Source organism: Pseudonaja textilis, chromosome 1 (assembly GCF_049901715.1).
Source record: "Pseudonaja textilis isolate UNSWEBS1 chromosome 1, rPseTex1.2, whole genome shotgun sequence".
Classification (NCBI taxonomy): Eukaryota; Metazoa; Chordata; class Lepidosauria; order Squamata; family Elapidae; genus Pseudonaja; species Pseudonaja textilis.
In genome coordinates, this window is record NC_141990.1 from 92,830,729 (window position 1) to 92,849,555 (window position 18,827).

The 18,827-nt window shown below is 42.7% G+C and overlaps 2 protein-coding genes across 4 annotated transcripts in view; one reads left to right on the forward strand and one right to left on the reverse strand.

The window, feature by feature from the left end:
* Nucleotides 1-9,588, forward strand: HDDC2 (HD domain containing 2). The gene is made up of 6 exons (XM_026705455.2): nt 1-146; nt 1,951-2,072; nt 2,987-3,089; nt 3,827-3,895; nt 8,215-8,353; nt 9,436-9,588. The coding sequence occupies exons 1-6, from the start codon at nt 102-104 to the stop codon at nt 9,531-9,533; spliced, it is 576 nt and encodes a 191-aa protein (XP_026561240.1). The 5' UTR covers nt 1-101; the 3' UTR covers nt 9,534-9,588.
* TPD52L1 (TPD52 like 1) overlaps nt 9,580-18,827 on the reverse strand; it is a 27,814-nt gene continuing 18,566 nt past the window's right edge. The window contains exons 5-9 of one of the 3 annotated variants that reach the window (XM_087941611.1): nt 18,515-18,529; nt 16,920-16,958; nt 15,902-15,962; nt 13,847-15,179; nt 9,580-9,852 (exon numbers count right to left, since the gene is read on the reverse strand). In XM_087941611.1, the coding sequence (XP_087797737.1) occupies nt 15,048-15,179; nt 15,902-15,962; nt 16,920-16,958; nt 18,515-18,529 (247 nt within the window). In that variant the 3' untranslated portion in view covers nt 9,580-9,852; nt 13,847-15,047. Of the gene's footprint in view, nt 9,853-13,846; nt 15,180-15,901; nt 15,963-16,919; nt 16,962-18,514; nt 18,530-18,827 lie in introns of all 3 variants that reach the window. The other 2 variants (XM_087941602.1, XM_087941594.1) reach the window with 2 other exon arrangements.

The following is an 18,827-nucleotide window of genomic DNA, read 5'->3' on the forward strand; positions in this document are numbered from 1 at the left end:
GGAGCAGGCCACCGGAAGTCCCGCCTCGAAATGGTGAGCGGTTCTCGCCTCTTTCTCGGCCGCTGCTTGGTGGCAGTTGCGTTTGGCTGCCGAAGGACGCGATGGGGAATTTGCTGCAGTTTCTGAAGCTGGTGGGGCAGCTGAAGGTGGGAAATCCGGGCGACGAGCCGAATGGGCTGGGGGGGGGGGAGTATTTTAGACGGAGGCGGTTCTCCCTGCTCATGCTGGGCTTTTCGTTGCCGGCTTGGTTTGCCGGTCCCTCCCGCGGTCCTGGCTCGCTCATTCCGGCTGCCTTCGGAAGCCCATCTCTGATTTTCGTGAACCCGAAGCCGGGTCGCAGGTTGCGCAGGATAAGCGGGGCCTCGAGGCGGGCTTACAAGGCTGCGATCCCAGCCAGGCGATCCCTGCGGTTCGCTTTATCCCAGTGGCCTGTTGGGATCCAAGCGCACGAAATGTATTCATTTATTTCGGCTTAGGATTTTACCTATTCGTCAAATTCGCCCGGCTTCCCAGCATCCTGGGTGGCTCGGATCAGGAAATGGCGTTAGTAACGCCAAGTAAAACGAAGGAAGGCAAGGATGTTGTCATTCCGCTTTTAATCCGCTCGTTCAAAAACTGCTGTCCACGGCAGCCCCTAATCTAGTTTTTCCCTATGGCCACCTTTATGTGACAGGTCATTAGGCTGAGAGACATAACTGGCCTTGCCCACTCGGTGAATTTCCATGGCTGGTGATGGATTTGAACCTGGCTCTTCCCCCCAAAAAAATTACATTATTGAATGTAAAAATTACATTCAATAATGTAATTTTTCAGGAGGCTGGCAGTGTATGAGATGGCACAAGCACTTGAGTGTTTTGACATGAATAGGTTCTGGGCATGTTACTTATAGAGCCCATGATGATAATGATGATTAGACTGCTTGGGCTCCTCAGCTGTCACTTATGATTTATATTATGCAATTGCATTGTTTTAAAAAGTTATGAGCTACCCAGAGTTGCTATTGTGAGATTGCTGCTATATAAATTGAATGAATAAAAACTGATGTGGAAAAAAAAACCTGCAGATATTTTTATGGCATTGCCAAGTCAATCAGTCAGAACAGAGCTGATTGGAAGGGACCTTGGAGGAATTCTAATCCAGCCTCCTGCTTTTAGCAGGAGACTCTATACCATTTCAGACAAGTGACTGTCCAGTTTCTTCTTTAAAATTTCCAGTGATAAAGACCCACAACTTCTGAAGGCAAGCTGTTCAATTGGTTAGTTGTCCTCACTGTTAGGAAGTTTCTCCCCAGTTCCAGGTTGCTTCTTTCCTTGAATAGTTTCCATCCATTGTTTCTTGTCCTGTTATCTGGTGCTTTGGTAAATGAGTTTACTCCTTCCTCTTTGTGGCAACTTCTCAAATATTGGAATCATGTTACTGCTAGTCCTTCTTTTCTCTAGACTAGCCAAACCCAAAACATTTTTCATATGTTTTAGGCTCCAGGCCTTTAATCATCTTAGTTGCTTCTTTGCACTTTTTACAAAGTCTCAATATCTTTTTTGTTTTGTGACCAAAACTGGATGCAATATTCCAGGTGTGGCTTACTAAAGTTTTATAAAACGATATTAATACTTCCCATGGTTTAGTTTCTATTCCTGTTTATGCAACTAAAGATTGTATTGGCTGTTTTGACTGCTGCCTCTTACTGCTGGCTCATATTTAAGTGATTATCCACTAGGACTCCCAAGGTCCCTTTCACAGTTACTATTTTTGAGCCAGGTTTTGCCTAATTGTACTTGTATAATATTGAAAATAACATGACTGAATCCTTCCTTTTACTTGTGTTTGAGGGGGGGGAATATCAGTAAATATTTTTTAAAGAACATTTCTGTGGTACAATAGATGAACATGCTGCCTGGGGCTTAAGTCTAATTGTCCATCTGGGTTTTCTGATTCCTTTTTTGAAACCAGAGAGTACCTCGCACCGGCTGGGTATACAGAAAGGTAAACAATCCAGAAAGTGTCTCAGATCACATGTACAGAATGGCAATTATGGCTATGGTCACTGAAGATAAAACTCTTAATAAAGATAGGTGAGTGGACCTTAAAATTAATTAAACAAATTTAATTTATATTTATTAATTAATTTGCCACCCATATTTTAAGGAGATGACTCTGGTTGGTTTCCAGCATTAAAATGTTAATATCCTAACAAATATCTTTAAAACAATAAAAATAGAAATCCCAAACAAGATAAAATATAGTTAAAAGAAGGGGAGGGAAGGAACAGGCCTTTTGAATTGTCTCTTAATTCAACTACCACCTCCCAAGTGATGCTCTCCTGTTAGGGTCCCAAGTTATCTGGCAGAGCCACGTCTTCAGGCTCCTGCAAAAAGACAAAAGGGGAGGAGCCAATCTCTCCTTGGGGTGAGGAGCCATGGCAAAGAAGGTCCTTCTTCTGGACCCCACCAGCTGAAATTCCTTGATCAATGGGGCCTGCAGCATGCCTCCTCTGCCAGTGTGGATGGGGTGGTGCTACTGAAATTCAGTACTTCAGAACTACATCCCCTCCTTGTTTAGTGATCACTTAAAATCAGAAGCAGAATGGTCACTAAGATGACACATGACAGAAAGATACTGTGAAGATCACTGGTTAGTTGCTGTCCTTATTTAGTAGATTAGAACCCTCTGACTGTTTGACACTGATCTTAATCAGTTTCACAGTGAGGGCTTTTGTTGTTAGGCCCCCCCAAAAGTTGTTACAAATGATTGCATTGATCAAAATGAATTTTTAAAATTATTATTATTATTGGTGTTTTTAGAGCAAAGTGTTTACTAGTGTTAAAACTTCTCTTTATGATACTTCATGTGACAAAAGTTTTTTATTTCATTCATTAACCTACATGGATATTTTGTCGGAGATCTATATACCATTCACTAATATTCAAAGTAAATTTTGCAGGTGGTGCTTCTCTGTTGTATATCTTTATCCATATTTTCTTTGCAGGTGCATTCGATTAGCTTTGGTTCATGATATGGCTGAATGCATAGTTGGTGACATTGCTCCTGCTGACAATATTTCCAAAGAAGAGAAACATCGGCAAGAAAAGGTCAGCATGGAGATGAAAATAGTGTGATTGTCTATAACAGCTTTCCCTGAACTGTCATTCCCAAACAACATTAAAAAACACTTTTAGAACATATTTCTGGTATAGAACCCACCAATTATACTGGGTTGCTGTACATTTACAGGTAAATGTAGGTTTCTAATCTACTAGTCCTTGAATTACAATCATAATGGAACCTGCCCATCAGTATTATAAATTGTGATGCTCCTAAATTGAGTCAAGCATGTGACAGACCTGATTTTGTGACCTTTTTTGGGGCAGTCGTTATGCAAATCAATGGATCCCTATGGGCTGAAAGTGAAGTAAATGCCAGTTTTCAGCAGAACCGTCATAAAGAAACAACTGCATGACCATGGGGCGCTGCAAATAGCTGTAAATATGGTCAGTTGCTGAGTGATTGACAGTTGTGACCACGTGAGGCAGCCAGCTGTTGGAATTTCAGAACCAAGTCATAAGTACCCCAGAGAGGTCCATCATAACTGAAAAGCCACCAAGCAACTGGTTGTAAATCAATAACGATAAAAACCAAGCTAACACACTCATATCCTACCAGTTCCCCCATATCTGACCAATTCTGAATAGCAATGCAACATAGACCATGGCTCTTATTGATGTCCAAAAGCAGAGAACAGGATAAAGGTATTTGTTAGCATTTCAATAAAAATTAGAGCATCTTAGAGATTTTGTTTTGTTTTTTTTTCTTTCTTCTTTCTTTTTAGGAAGCTATGAAACATTTGACCAGGTTGCTGTCAGAGGATCTGGAAAAAGAGATTTATGAACTCTGGGAAGTAAGTTTTCAGCATATAAAATTATTCATGGAATTTTTTTTCTAAAAAAGAGATCATGTTAAAAATTGTTTTGCATGAAAGCCACCATCAATTTAAGAAACCCCTCTCTACTGCTCATTATAAGATTCAGGGTAATTGTCATGCAGCTATTACCTACAATATTGGGAGTTAGAAAGCACAGTTAGCAATTTGAAGTATACATACTTAACATGATCAGTATATCTTGTCCATTACAGTGACACCTCTTTCCTCAGTTTTTGCTTAACGCTTCAAAAAATGAATTATTTTCTTACGTTTACATTAGAGTACGTTTGTTTTAATTTGGGGAAATATTGTGCTTCTTGAAATAATGTGAGTGGGGGATAATAGGGAACAGAATCCTTTTCATAAAGATTATTTATTATTGAAATTATACCCTTGCCTCAATCAACCAACTCTTTAAGGTCATAGACCAACATAGGAAGGGTGGAATGCAAACAATTAGTAATTTTAAAAGCTAAAAATGTAAAATACACAAGGTTAAAAGAATATTTTAAAATGATATGCATATAATCCATACAGAAAAGGGTAAAAATATGTGTGTGTGTGTGTGTGTGTGTATCCCACCTTTCTGTTTATTCCAACATTCAGTATTTACTATAATGAAAAATACAAAACATAAAAGATTTAATACAATTAAAGATTTGAGAGGATCTTTTGCCAAGCTTTTGTTAATTTTAATTAGCAAACCATTTAAAGTCATTAAAATGGTTAACAGTGCAGATCTCTCATTATAGGCATCATATACAGGTGAAACTTGAAAAATTAGAATATCATGCAAAAGTTCATTTATTTCAATAATGCAACTTAAAAGGTGAACCTAATATATGAGATAGACTCATTATATGCAAAGCAAGATAGTTCAAGCCATGATGGGTCATAATTGAGATGATTATGGCTTACAGCTCATGACAACCCCAAATCCACAATCTCAGAAAATTAGAATATTGTGAAAAGGTTCAATATTCTAGGCTCAAAGTGTCCCACTCTAATCAGCTAATTAAGCCATAACACCTGCAAAGGATTCCTGAGCCTTTAAATGGTCTCTCAGTCAGGTTCAGTAGGAATCACAACCATGGGAAAGACTGCTGACCTGACAGTTGTGCAGAAAACCATCATTGACGCCCTCCATAAGGAGGGAAAGCTTCAAAAGGTAATTGCAAAAGAAGTTGGATATTCCCAAAGTGCTGTATCCAGGCACATTAATAGAAAGTTATGTGGAAGGGAAAAGTCTGGAAGAAAAAGGTGCACAAGCAGCAGGGATGACTGTAGCCTGGAGAGGATTGTCAGGAAAAGGCCATTCAAAAGTGTTGGGGACTTTCACAAGGAGTGGACTGAGGCTGGAGTCAGTGCATCAAGAACCACCACACACAGAACGGATCCTGGACATGGGCTTCAAATGTTGTATTCCTCTTGTCAAGCCGCTCCTGAATAACAAACGTCAGAAGCCTCTTACCTGGGCTAAAAAAAAACAGAACTGATCTGTTGCTCAGTGGTCCAAAGTCCTCTTTTCTGATGAGAGCAACTTTTGCATCTCATTTGGAAACCAAGGACCCAGAATCTAGAGGCAGAATGGAGAGGCACACACTGCAAGATGCTTGAAGTCCAGTGTGAAGTTTCCACAGTCTGTGTTGATTTGGGGAGCCATGTCATCTGCTGGTGTTGGTTCACTGTGCTTCATTAAGTCCAGGGTCGTCGCAGCCGTCTACCAGGAGATTTTGGAGCACTTCATGTTTCCTTCTGCAGATGAGCTTTATGGAGATGCTGACTTCATTTTCCAGCAGGACTTGGCACCTGCCCACACTGCCAAAAGCACCAAAACCTGGTTCAGTGGCCATGGGATTACTGTGCTTGATTGGCCAGCAAACTCGCCTGACCTGAACCCCATAGAGAATCTATGGGGCATTGCCAAGAGAAAGATGAGAGACATGAGACCAAACAATGCAGAAGAGCTAAAGGCCGCTATTGAAGTATCCTGGTCTTCCATAACACCTCAGCAGTGCCACAGGCTGATAGCTTCCATGCCACGCCGCATTGAGGCAGTAATTGCTGCAAAAGGGGCCCAAACCAAGTACTGAGTATATATGCATGCTTATACTTTTCAGAGGTCCGATATTGTTCTATGTACAATCCTTGTTTTATTGATTGCATGTAATATTCTAATTTTCTGAGATTGTGGATTTGGGGTTTTCATGAGCTGTAAGCCATAATCATCACAATTATGACAAATCACGGCTTGACCTATCTTGCTTTGCATGTAATGAGTTTATCTCATATATTAGTTTCACCTTTCAAGTTGCATTACTGAAATAAATGAACTTTTGCACAATATTCTAATTTTTTGAGTTTCACCTGTATATACTGTATATTCCTCAAGTTACAACTATTTTTTAATGACCATTCAAAGTTATGATGGTGTTGAAAAAAGCAACTTACAACCAGTCTTCAAACTTACCATTGCAGCATCCCTGCAGTCAGGTAATCGAAATTTGGGTGCTTGGCAACTGGCGTGTATTTGACAGTTGCAGCATCCTGGGGTAACATGATTGCCATTTACAACTTTCCCAGGGATCATTACAAGCAGTCAATGGTGGAAGCCTTATTTGCTTAGTAACTGTGTGATTTCAGGTTGACTCAGCCTTCCATCCTTCCAAGGTCGATAAAATGAGGACCCAGATTGTTAGGGGCAATATGCCGACTCTATAAACTGCTTAGAGAGGACTATAAAGCATGGCAAAGCAGTATATAAGTCTAAGTGCTATTCCTAATTCCTTAATAACTATGGCAAAAAATGTTGTAAAATTGGATTGTTTCACTTAGTGACTGTATCTGTTAACGATGAAAGTTTTGGGCCCAATTATGGTCATAAGTCAAGGGCTACTTGTATTGTTCTACTTTGCAATTTCAGACACTTCAAGAACAGCCCTTCGTAAAGCACAATACAGTAGTTTGGTCAGATTGTATCCCAAACATAAACTGGTTTAGAAAAGTTTGCGCACCTGTTAAGTATGCAAATCACAGCCACAATCTGCAAATGTCCACTGAAGGTCAAGAACCATTCAAAAGATGCAAATGCGTTCTTTCTGGAGTATGGCCTCATTCAGAAAAGGTAGTCCCAGAGTAAAGCTTTCTCCTTACTGTCAACACTTCTATTTTCTCTGAATTTAACTTCAGCTTGCTCCCTCTCATTTAGCCTATTATTCAGGTCAGGCAACATCCCACAGTATTGACGGCTTCCTTAGAGGTGATTGGGAAGAGCAGTGGCGTTGTGCATCTGTTAAACAGTATGCATGTGGATGGATAAGCTTAACATTCACTTCAAACAGGCAGAGTTCGTTTAGGAAGATTTCAGCTTACATTACATGTGGAGCCAGGGTGGAATGCAAATATTTTTACTACCAGTTCTGTGGGTGTGGCTAGGTGGGAGTGGCCATGTGACTGGGTGGGCATTTCTTTTTCTTTACTTTTTTTTTTTGCAGCAACCCCCGCTCCGGGTTTTTTTTTTTGGCCTCCTGGGCCTCAGAGAAGCCTTGGGGGGGGGGGCGTTTTTGCTCCCAGGAAGCCCAGGAAGGCAAAAAATGGAGCGGGAGTGTGTGTGCACAGCACACCCACAGACCCTGCATGCCTCTTTTTTCCTCTTGGGCCTCCGGGAAGCCTCCTGGGTGAAGCAGTAAGACAGCAAGTGGGGGATCCCAGCACAACTGATTGTCGGAACAGCTGATACCTTAAGGAACGACTGGGCGGGGAGAGGAGGGTGGAGCAGGGCCAGCCAGCGGCATGATTTGCCGGTTCTCTGAACTGCACAGAATCGTAACAAATGGTTCTATAGAACCAGTCCGAACCGGTAGAATCCCACCCTTGATGTGGAGAATTACAACTTTAACAAAAGTTTAGCATTATATCTCTCTAGCAACAAAAGAGAGTTCTCAAAACACAGTTTCCATGTGAATTAAGGGAAGAAAGGCACTCTGCTGGAAAAGTACAAGGAGATGGAAGAAATGCTTTGAGTGGGCACTATAGTCCTTGGAAGCCAGAAGCAGCATTCTGTGTAGCTCACCTTGATTGTTCTGGAACTCAAACCTAACCTTTGCATTGGGAACGTATGTTTGGATGCGTGAAACATAAAGAGTGGAGCTCTTAGATCAGAAAGTGAACAATACTGCATATAAACCTGCATTTGTGCCTACATGTCTGACTTGCTAGAAAAAGTAATGCTGGGAATGACTTCCAGACCACAGTGTGACAGGATGAACTCCTTTTCCATTCTATGTTCTCTTCAGGAATATGAGTATCAGTCTACTGCAGAAGCAAAATTTGTTAAACAGCTGGACCAATGTGAAATGATTATTCAAGCTTTAGAGTATGAAGAGTTAGAGAAAAGACCTGGGACATTACAAGACTTTTATGATACTACTGCCGGTAAATATCCTTTCTTTTAAACAAGTTTATGTTTATGACTCATGAGACAAAACAAATGTTATAGGGTGGCTTCTCTGCTGAGAGATGACGCTACAGGATGCTGTTCATCTTTCATTCTGGTGCAGAGCTAGCTCATCTTCTGTGGGGCAGCTTGGAAAGTGCACAAGTGTGAACCAAACAGGACGAGCAGTCTTAGGCAGCCAAACTACTAGTATGTATTAGCATTGTAGTCTCCCGGCTAACATTGTCATACACTCAGTAAAATAAAGATGGGATATTAACTTAAAACAGATGACTGGGATCCTACAATCACCCTTTCAAAGTGTTCTGGGATCAAAATTTCTCAAACCAGAAGCTGATAACACCAAGATGGGAAAGGGAAGAAGTTGGGACTGTCCTGGGGGCTGCTCCATCTTGTTGACTGGAAAAAGGCTTGTTGCCTTGACTTCTGAATCATAGCCTAAATCTTGTAGATGTCTAGCTACTTGTATATTTTCCAAGAAATTCAATTTTGGTCGTAGGAGCTTCTCCTAATGGATCCACCCATTAACGTATTCCACATGATTGAAGTTGCAAGACATTCTAGTTAGAATTTTTCAAAGACACAAGAAGCTGCCAACAACCATTTGGTAGCAGCTGTTGGTGCTCTTGTTTTCTACGACTTTGGCTTGTCTAGTTGTATTTTGGAAGGCTAGCAAAAAAGCTGTCAATTTGTGACTTTGACTCTCTGTGACTTTGATTTCAGAGGCAAAGGACATTTTAAAAAACCAGCCAATTGTGTTGATACGTGCTATGGACTTGCTCCTCCTCTCATCTGATCTGATTTCAGGCGACAGATTAAGGCAATAATACAACATAGATGCCTAGCATTTTTTTTCAACATCCAAAGCTTTATTGTAATTTTAGGAAGGAATACCTTAGAAAATAGAACTTGTATAGGCAAACAGATGAGTACCAAATATAAAAGCTTACATAATAATACAGTTCTTGTAGGTAAAATTATAATTACCAGAATTACTGCCATAACCTTGCAATTAGCTTACTTGAAGAGTATGTAAACTAACTAAAATCTTTTTCTACAGGAAAATTTAGTCATCCAGAAATAGTCCAGCTTGTATCTTCGATAAATAAAGAAAGAAATGCAAACATAGCTGCGAAAAACAGTGATCCACCAACTTGAATCACGTTTGAAATATGCTTAGCTGCATCTAAAATAAATTATTTTATAATTTGAATATGTGTGTGTGTGGTCTTGTGGCATAATATACATAAAGACTTTTGGTTTATCAAATAATTTGTAGAAAATGTAGGCAATAAATGAGTGTGATATGGGATAGGAAGGCCAAGATTGGAGTCAAAAAAATAAACTGGCTGCTTTAAAAGCATAGTTGGAGTTTTATAGGAGGCAACTAGTACCTAGAATATTCAGTAATAAATTAATTGGACACAGTATGAATCACTTTGTTGCTTCCATCTCAGACTCTCTGCACGGCAAAAATCTATTAAGTGAGAAGGGGCGTTGGTTCTTACCTGATACGCTTCTTTTCGTAGAGCTGTTGAGAGTGTCCAGGTTGGGAGGAGCTCCAGTCTCGGCTCTTCCAGGCTGAGCTTGAAATTGAGGAACGCCCCCTCACCGTCACGTGGTCCTCGGGCGCTCCCCAGGTTTTTGCACAGACGAGAAGGAAGGTCCTGTTCTCATCACACTCAGGAAAAAATATATTAGATTGCTCGGTCAAACAGCCAGGTTTCCCACCAGACGGCCTACGGGTGGGGCTGGACACTCTCAACAGCTCTACGAAAAGAAGCGTATCAGGTAAGAACCAACGCCCCTTTTCCATAGAGCTGTCTCGAGTGTCCAGGTTGGGACATACCAAAGCTTGGCTAGTCCTGCGGGTGGGGCCCCGTCTGGTATAGAATCTCTCCTGGAACCCTGATGACCCGCTGGAAGGCATGCCCAACAGGAGAAAACCCTGGATATTGGGATGTCTCAACAAGTGGCCTAGAGAGGAGGCGGAGCTATCCGGGAGGCAGTCCCGCCAAAGAGGCCAACAGGTGTGCACTGGGACCGGGATTCAAGAAACTGGGAAGACCGACCCGTGTGGGGAATTCCCTGGGAGAACTCTGGGACAGAGAGAAGGAGGGGAGGTGCAGAGATCTGTGTGAGGCCCGGGAGCGCAAGAAGGGACCCGGCTAGCATTGAATGGGGGTAGATGTGTTGCCGACCAGGCGCCCAGGGCAGGGTGAGGAGGACAAGAGTGCTCCTGGGGTAGGAGCCTGTTGCAAGCAGGGGTTAAAGATCGGAGTAGAGGTAGGCCTTCTCGCACTCCTTCCTCTTTTTTTTTTTTTTAAAGGACAAGCGCCTGAGGGCGACTGCATTATCGAGAACGACGGAACGAACCTCTCCCGGATCCCGGGAGGGCTTCCTGGAAGGATTACCTCCGGACCCATCCGGCTCCGCTCGGTAGGGAGATCTATAGGGAGAGGATCGGTAGTATCTGGCAAAGGAGGAGGAATGAGAAGAACCCTGGCGAGGAGAGGGGGAGCCTCTGAAGTCGGACCTCCTAGAGAGGGAAGGGAGGTACTTGCGCTTGTTCCGGGTCTCGGCCAGGAATGGGTCGAGAACCGGTCCAAATAACTTTCCCCCAGAGATGGGGGCTGTTGCTAGCTTAGTCTTGTTTTTAACGTCCGCTTGCCAGTGGCGGAGCCAGAGTAGACGGCGGGCGGTAACCTGGGACGAAATGGCCCTGGTGGAGAACTTTGCCGCCAGGAAGGTGGCGTCTGCCGAAAACTCGGCGCGGCCAGGATCTTGGCAATGTCCTGGTGCGCCCTGAGATTGGCTGTGGGGACATGCTGCTTGAGCTGCTGGAGCCACTTGATGGAAGACCTGGTGAAAAACGACGCGGCAGTGGAAGCCCTGACTGCCCAAGCGTCAGAGAGGTGAGCGCGGCACAGGGCCAGTTCAGCTCGCTTGTCCTCGGGCTGGAGAGCATCGAGTGAGTCGCTGGGAGTAGAGCGGGAAACCAGGCCTACCACGGGCTCGTCCACGGGGAGGGGATCGAGCAAGGTGGAGAACTGCGGTTCCAGGTTAAAAAACCGCTTGTCCTGGGCGTTGGGGGGCGAGGAGGCCAGCTGCCTAGAAACCATGTCTGAGAATATGGGCGGGACAGGGATCACCTCAGTTTCCGCCACGGGCTGAGAGAAGAGAGAGTCGGGAGGAACCCCTGCCGCCGCCGGGTTGGGTGGGGGAGGGGGGTTCAGGCCCGAGGTGGTCCTGGCTTTGAACAGGAGGGACCTAAATAGGTGTGGTTTAAAGAGCCCTAGAAACGCGGGCTGACCTGGAGGGAGGCCCTCGTCCTCCGACATGTCCCCTTCTAGGGGACCTGTTCCCAAAAAGAGTTCACTGCCTATGAGGGACCTCATGTCAAGGTCCTGCTCGTCCCCAAAGAGGGAAGGGTCCCCGGGTTCTTGGGCCTCCATTCCCTCCAACTCCAAAGGTAAGGTTAAGTCCTCTTGGGGAGTTGCTTGACCATGCGAGGCCGCTGATCCTAGGGCCTCGGGGGCCGCGGGCCGAGGAGCCAGGCCGGCCAGCTGCTGCATCTGTTGTGCTACCCTTTGCCGGATGGCCAGCTCCATAGCCTGCATTAGGTTTTCGGGTATTTCCGCCATGGGGAGAGACTCCTCCGGGCGCAGTTCTACAGCAGTGGTGGGCAAGGTGACCTCAGGGGCCTGTCCAGGCTGTGGGGGGGAAGCAGAAGCAGGAGGGGAGGGGAGAGGAGGATGGGTGGAGGTTGATGGAACGGAAGGGTCCCGGGGCACAGAGCTTGACTCCTGAGAGCGTCTGTCAATTTCCCTTTCGAGGGCCCTGTGTCGCCTGAGGGCATCCCTTTGGGAAGCTTTGGATGGTTCCTGTGCCTGTTTGCGCAGGTGGTGGGATTTGGCCTTGGCCTTCAGAGAAGTGCCACGAGAGGTATTGTCGTCTGCCATCTGGAGAGGAGAGAAAAAAAGGAAAAAATTTTTTTGGTTAATGCGAGGCGGTTAACGGGTCTGGGTACAGCCAAAGCAGAGGCTGGAACTCCCAGTGCTCGTGTTGCACCCCCTTTTTTGTCAAGGCCACAGAATTGTTCTGTAACGTGTTGGGAAGTAGGGCCTAGCCCGGGGGCCAATCGGCCAGAATAAACGCCAAGCTGTCCCTGCCGGGCGAACCGGGGAAGGGACATGGCAAGCAACTAACTCCTTAGTTGGGGGGAGACTTAGGCAGGATTGCAAGGTATTTGAGCAGTCCCAGGATCTGCCCAGGAGTCAGGAAAACAATGCGGCCTACTGGTAGGCCTCTGAAAAAAAAAAAAAAAACCAATGACCCTGAGGCCGCAGGCAGAAGGGAATAATGTAAGCTGAAACCAGGTCTGGATGCGGCCTACGGGAGGCCGGGAATCCCAACGCACGTTCCACGCCCCCCTTTTAGTCAAAAAATTTTTTTCTGTTTAAAATAGAGGTTTGGTACGAACCAGGGCCTAGCCCAGAGACCAATCAGCCAGAAAGGTGAACGCCAGGCAGCTACCCCTGCCGGACGGACCGGGGAAGGGGTGGGGGGGGGGGGCAGAGCTGCTACTTCGCCTGCTGGGGAAAAAAAGGCTGCAGGGCCAACAGACCCTATTTCTGCAGGAGGCTGAGACGAGGGAATCCCAGGCTGCCTAATAGTCAGTTAAGGCTGCGGCCTGTAAAAGGCCTCTAGTAATGGCAGACGGCCATGCGGCCACTCCCAAGATGGCGGCCGTTCCAGGGCACACCCAAGATGGCGGCCGTTCCAGGGCACACCCAAGATGGCGGCCGTTCCAGGGCACACCCAAGATGGCGGCCACTCCAGGGCACACCCAAGATGGCGGCCGGTCCAGGACACACCCAAGATGGCGGCCGTTCCAGGGCACACCCAAGATGGCGGCCGTTCCAGGGCACACCCAAGATGGCGGACGCCACAGGGGGCCCGAGATGGAGGCCGCAGTAACGGAGGCAGCCCCAGCGGCGGTAAACTCCCAGGGAAGATTAGAGCCTTTGGGAGAACCAGGGAAGCGTACCCTGGGCTAGAAGGCGTTCGCGGGGGGGGAACGGCGGCTAAAGCGAGGAGAGGCAGGCAGGAACGAAGCGGCCTCGCGCGGAGCGATTAGGCGGCAAACGAAGCGGTGGGGGGGGGGCAGCGCTCGAAGCGCTCGTTTTCTCCCCCTAAGGAAACAGTTCGGAAGTTAAAAAACACTCCCTGGGGAGTTCAAACCTGAAGTCCTGCGCTGCCTGCCGGTGATCCAGTAGAAAGCGATGAGAAGGAGAGGCCTAGAATGCTGAACGACCGGAGCAAGGGAAAAACAGCCTGTTAGCCACGAGGCTGAGCAAAAAACTGGGGAGCGCCCGAGGACCACGTGACGGTGAGGGGGCGTTCCTCAATTTCAAGCTCAGCCTGGAAGAGCCGAGACTGGAGCTCCTCCCAACCTGGACACTCGAGACAGCTCTATGGAAAAAACACGTTCACCATTTGGGCAGTTCCAGTTAGTGAATTTCAGACACGAAAACCCAAATGATTAAACCATGTGTCAGCTTTTCAGTCTGCTTCTTTGAACATTTGCAATAGAAACAGTAACCATCTTTAAATGAACCACATAACCTAGCAAGATAGGGAGACAAAAGTGAAACAGGAAAATAAAAATAGTTGCTTATGTCACACTCTACATAATTTGTAAATAAACACAAATAATTTAAATTGGTTAATGCTGCATAAATTTAATTGAGCTCCATATCTTTTAGATATCAGTTTTTGCCAGGTTCAGAAGTCATATGTTACAAGATTTATTATTTTTTTAACATAGTTTAAAGGTCTAGCCCGAAATTAAGAATTGAAAATTTAAATATTCTCTTTAAAAAGTATAAATAAGTTCAGGTTTTTTTGGGATAGGCACATTTATTTTACTCCAACTGAAAAGAGAAAAACATTATTACAATTCAAACAATTGCAGTCAAGCATGGATATAATCTGGCTCAGATTGTTATGAGATTAAATCTCTACATGCCACATGTTTGCAAGGAAATTGGAACTGTTTATATACACCAACTTTTTACTGATTGGCTATTCCAAAATTATCTCTTTTTTTCTTTTATATTTCCTCAGTACTTTGTACTAAAGGCATGTGTATCATTGCTTTTTTAGACAGAAAACTTTGCAACAGAATTGCTTTTTGTTCCAATCCTTATCCCAATGGCACATATATAATAATGAAGAGATTGATTTTCTTTTAACAGTCAGAAACGGCACATAAACAGAGAACAGGCAAAAACAGCTGTGCTGTTTACACCATGAGAAATAGAATAGGTAATGGCTTGAACAATAATCACAACTTATTTTCTGAAATTGATTATAAAAACATACATGGACAAATTTGTTAAGATAATAGCCATTTTAAAAATTGATACAATTGTACAGAAGTTGCAATGTAAAATCACTTATAAGCATAAATAGAATTAAATGGGTAACATAGAAGGAAAGCTAGCAGTTACTTCTGCAGCAATGGCTGCCATTTGGTTGCATCCTAGCCATTCTCTCTGCCTAGTACTGTCTGTCTAGGTATATTCTCAATGCAGTCCTACAACTTCATACTCAGTCCTGGAGAGAAAAGAAACATTTCATGCATCGGTATACGCAAACAGCATATACCTAGCATTGGAGCTCCTCTTCGCTTTCTGAAAGTCGGCTGCCTGCAATTGGGTTCTGAGCACTAGCATTGGCTGCAGAGCTAAGAACTTCTTCAAAGTTTCCTCCATGGTGAGGGTTACCTCCAACTTTTGTCTAGAAGGAACAAAACCATTTTATTTTTTGCTAAAATCAATAATTTTATCTTTGTCCCTCTGGACTGTTTATGTATTCTGACTACCGTTATCATGAACTATTTGGTACCCTTGCATAATAACTCATTCTACCTTTTGATTGTCCCAGCTCACAAAGCAGCAAGTAAGACAGAACTTGTTTAAAACGCAAGAAACTTGTGCCAGAGCAAAAATTTATTATAAGCGTATTCGTGTTGACAAATAGATCAGCTTTGCATTATATAATTGTGACCATTTGTATTAAATTATTTATTTTGAAATGCAGTACAGAAGTTCCTTAATTCAAGATAGCTCTTAAATGCAAAATCGGCTATGAATTCATCCACTTTCCTTCAGAGATCTAATGTTACATTTTGGAAAAATCAGTACTGTAGGGAAAACAAGGAACCTATCCGAGTAACAGAAATTACCAGGAACCCTGGGGGAAAATGTGGATGACCTGACCATAGATCTGAGAATAAGTTCTGATAAAAGTATAGCTTGCTCTTAAACCAAGTATTTCAATTGATAAATAACACTCCGAGATTAAAAATGAACTGGAGTTTCATAGAAGGAACCCTGTGAACATCTAGTTTGCTTATAACACAAGTGTCAACAATAACTTAACTGACCAACTTTTCACAAGGTTTTTCTTAGGGTTTTCCTGGCTCCCCTAATCCCTTTTCCCTTTGTTCTTATCCCTACCTTAATGCTTGTAACAGTGGTTTCCACCTTTTCTTCAAAGGATTTGAATGTAGGAGAATTCCTTAAAAGGAAAAAAATGAAGACCAGTATTTGTTAGTACTTAACCTTGTTCATTTCTATAGTTAATATTTAAAAGTTTAAAGAACCCCCATTTAGAAGAAAAGTGCAGTATGTTTACAATGACATCAATTATTTTGAAATACTTGGACATCTATTTAGCCTACATCAACCATACAAATTCTTTGTGGCCCTATTATTCCAGATATCATTCTTTAAGAAAAAAAGATGATACTTGATAAAAAATCTATGGAAATTTGGGTAGCTTGAACTGAGACTCTGCATTGGAGATGTTCAGAGAGTACTGTTTTTCAATTTTTTTTTTGCATAGGAACAAATACTTCAGTTGGAAAGCTGATACCAAACAGAAGCTTTAATTCAATGGTACAAAATAACAGAAAGCGTTTAAAAGTGATTCAAATCCTTTTTTGCAGAGCATTCACTTCTGGCATTGTTCTAGGAGAATTAGATTGTTGATGTGAAAGTACTGTGGCATGTAGGCAATGTTAATAGATGAAACTGAGAAACAGACTCTCTAGCCAGGAATTAGAATCAAATTTGTCTCTGAATTAAAATGATCTGACTGGGACTTTGGCCTAAGAAACTTTGACAATAAAAAAAATGAGACAGACAATGTAATGGGTGCCCTTCCCCTCAAGGATGCTTCCCATTTTCTCTAAATATAACATACACCAAGTACAAACAAATGTTTCCAAACATTTTTATTTTAAGGCACTGCTAAAGTAAGGAATGTTTTACCATTCTCCATCATCAATTTCAAAGTTTCCATCTCAGCTAAACAAGAGGATCTCTTATGACTCCAAGCCTAACACATTTTTAAAAATAAAGAAGGTATCCGAAAAAATGGAAAATACAATTATGCAAAACGTTTCTAATATAAAGGCTATAGGGTTAAATATTTTTATAATTACAATACCATTGGATAGATAACCGTAGTTACCTCATAGCGGGCATACTCATGGAATGACGGATAGAATACCTGCTTTGCAAAAGCATGAAAAAGAAGAGAAAATACACAGCGATTACAGGTTTGCAGCTATATTGATTTCACATTAATGAAGTCCAGCGGTAACTATTGTAATTTACATTCTAAGAGCATGCTCACTGATGAAAAGGTACTTTGGAATCTCACTAAAATACAACACTCAGTTGTCAGAATCTAATGGAAGATCTTCCATGGTGACACTTTAACTCTAGTTCATTTGGTTTTAATTGATGAACTATAGCTAGATGGGGTTAGTATGGTATAGCATTCTAATTGTGCCTATCAGGAATAGTCTAGGGACTACCAAATAGCAGCAGCAGGAAGGAAGGGAATGATTAAGACACTAATGGGAAGAAGAGCAATAGTTCTAAACCCGGAAATACTTTATTCACTAGCGCTCAGTTGTAAGTCCTATAATGCACTACTTCTAAGATAAGATAAATAGGTCTTAGGTTAATGGTTGCCTTTAATAAACTCAAGTCTTTTTTAGAGCAGGGGTCTCCAACCTTGGCAGCTGGCTGGGAATTCTGGGAGTTGAAGTCCTCCAGGCTTAAAATTGCCAAGGTTGGAGACCCCGATTTTAGGGGACAGAAAAGTAAAACTCTTGTCTCTAAAAGAGCTGTATTTTAAAGACCTTGCTACCTGGTCTTTGTCTATATCCATGAAAGTTCATGTAGTCTTTTGTCAAATGGGGGGAGGAGGAAGAGGAAGAGGAGAAGGGGGGAACCTTCTCTTGTGTCTAATCCTCTTTTTAAAACACTGCAACAATAAGGAGCAGACAGAAGACAGAAAGCTACCTCCTATAAAAGTCAAATCAATACAACCTGGCCACATCCTGCTCATAAATATTCTAAAAATGGGAAACAGGACAGATTTAAAACTAACTCAATTGTTTCCATTTTTCAGAAAGAAACAAGCTTTCAGGCAGTTGGAATGTGCCAAGCTATAATTGAGAGCATCATTTATACTTAGACCAATATATGCATATTTACTTTGGAAGTGCTACCTATAGTTGGAAAATCTAGTTTTAAATTTTCCTACGTATCATATTCCTCAATAATGTTTGCAGATGTTTGTTTCAGTCCTTAGCAATCTCTCTACTGTTTAATCAAGCTATATATTCAACAATATTTTAGTTGAAGAAATAACCTCCCTCCTTAAAGGATGGAAAGAAATACTGCCAAATATTTACAGTATGTACTTACCCGATATACTCACAGGTAAGCCAACTTGCATTTTTCATAGCATTTTGGTTTAAAAAGTTAGGATACGTTTATCTGCAAGCGGATATATCCACAAGTATGATTGGGGACTATGGCTTGTTTTGAAAATATTACCACATATATTCATGGATAAGTTTATCCGCAGATAAGCCAAAGCAATTTGTGGGGTCTATTTGGGCACCTAAAATTCTTCTCTTATCTGTGAGTATATGTGGCATTTTCCATATAATTTCAAAGTTTCCTGAATGCACAAAGGAATAGCTTGCAAATAAGAAACCAAGAGACAGAGAGAGAACAAGAAGTAGTATCAACATATAGTCACCTTACCCAATGGAATGTGACCTGGCTCAGCAGCATAAGGAAAAATCAGGAAGAATTAAGCATGGGTATATAGCTACTGAAGTTCTTTCAAAACCCAGCATAGACTACTCAGTGCCATGAGGAATTGAATAATATTTACAGTATTTTTCATGACCAGAAAGCATGTGAAAATGATGCTTCACAAAGTACGTTAACACCTGCAAAGCACCAGCTTATTGAATGAATGGGTGGATGGATGAATGGATGGATGAATAAATACACTGCTCAAAAAAACAAAGGGAACACAAAAATAAGACATTCTAGATCTGAACAAATGAAA

Bases quoted from the DNA above. Each gene is read 5' to 3' on its own strand.
- HDDC2 (XM_026705455.2), top strand. From the start codon at position 102: ATGGGGAATTTGCTGCAGTTTCTGAAGCTGGTGGGGCAGCTGAAG. The intron at 147-1,950 runs GTGGGAAATCCG...TTTTGAAACCAG, and splicing joins AGCTGGTGGGGCAGCTGAAG to AGAGTACCTCGCACCGGCTG. The intron at 2,073-2,986 runs GTGAGTGGACCT...TTTTCTTTGCAG, and splicing joins AAAACTCTTAATAAAGATAG to GTGCATTCGATTAGCTTTGG.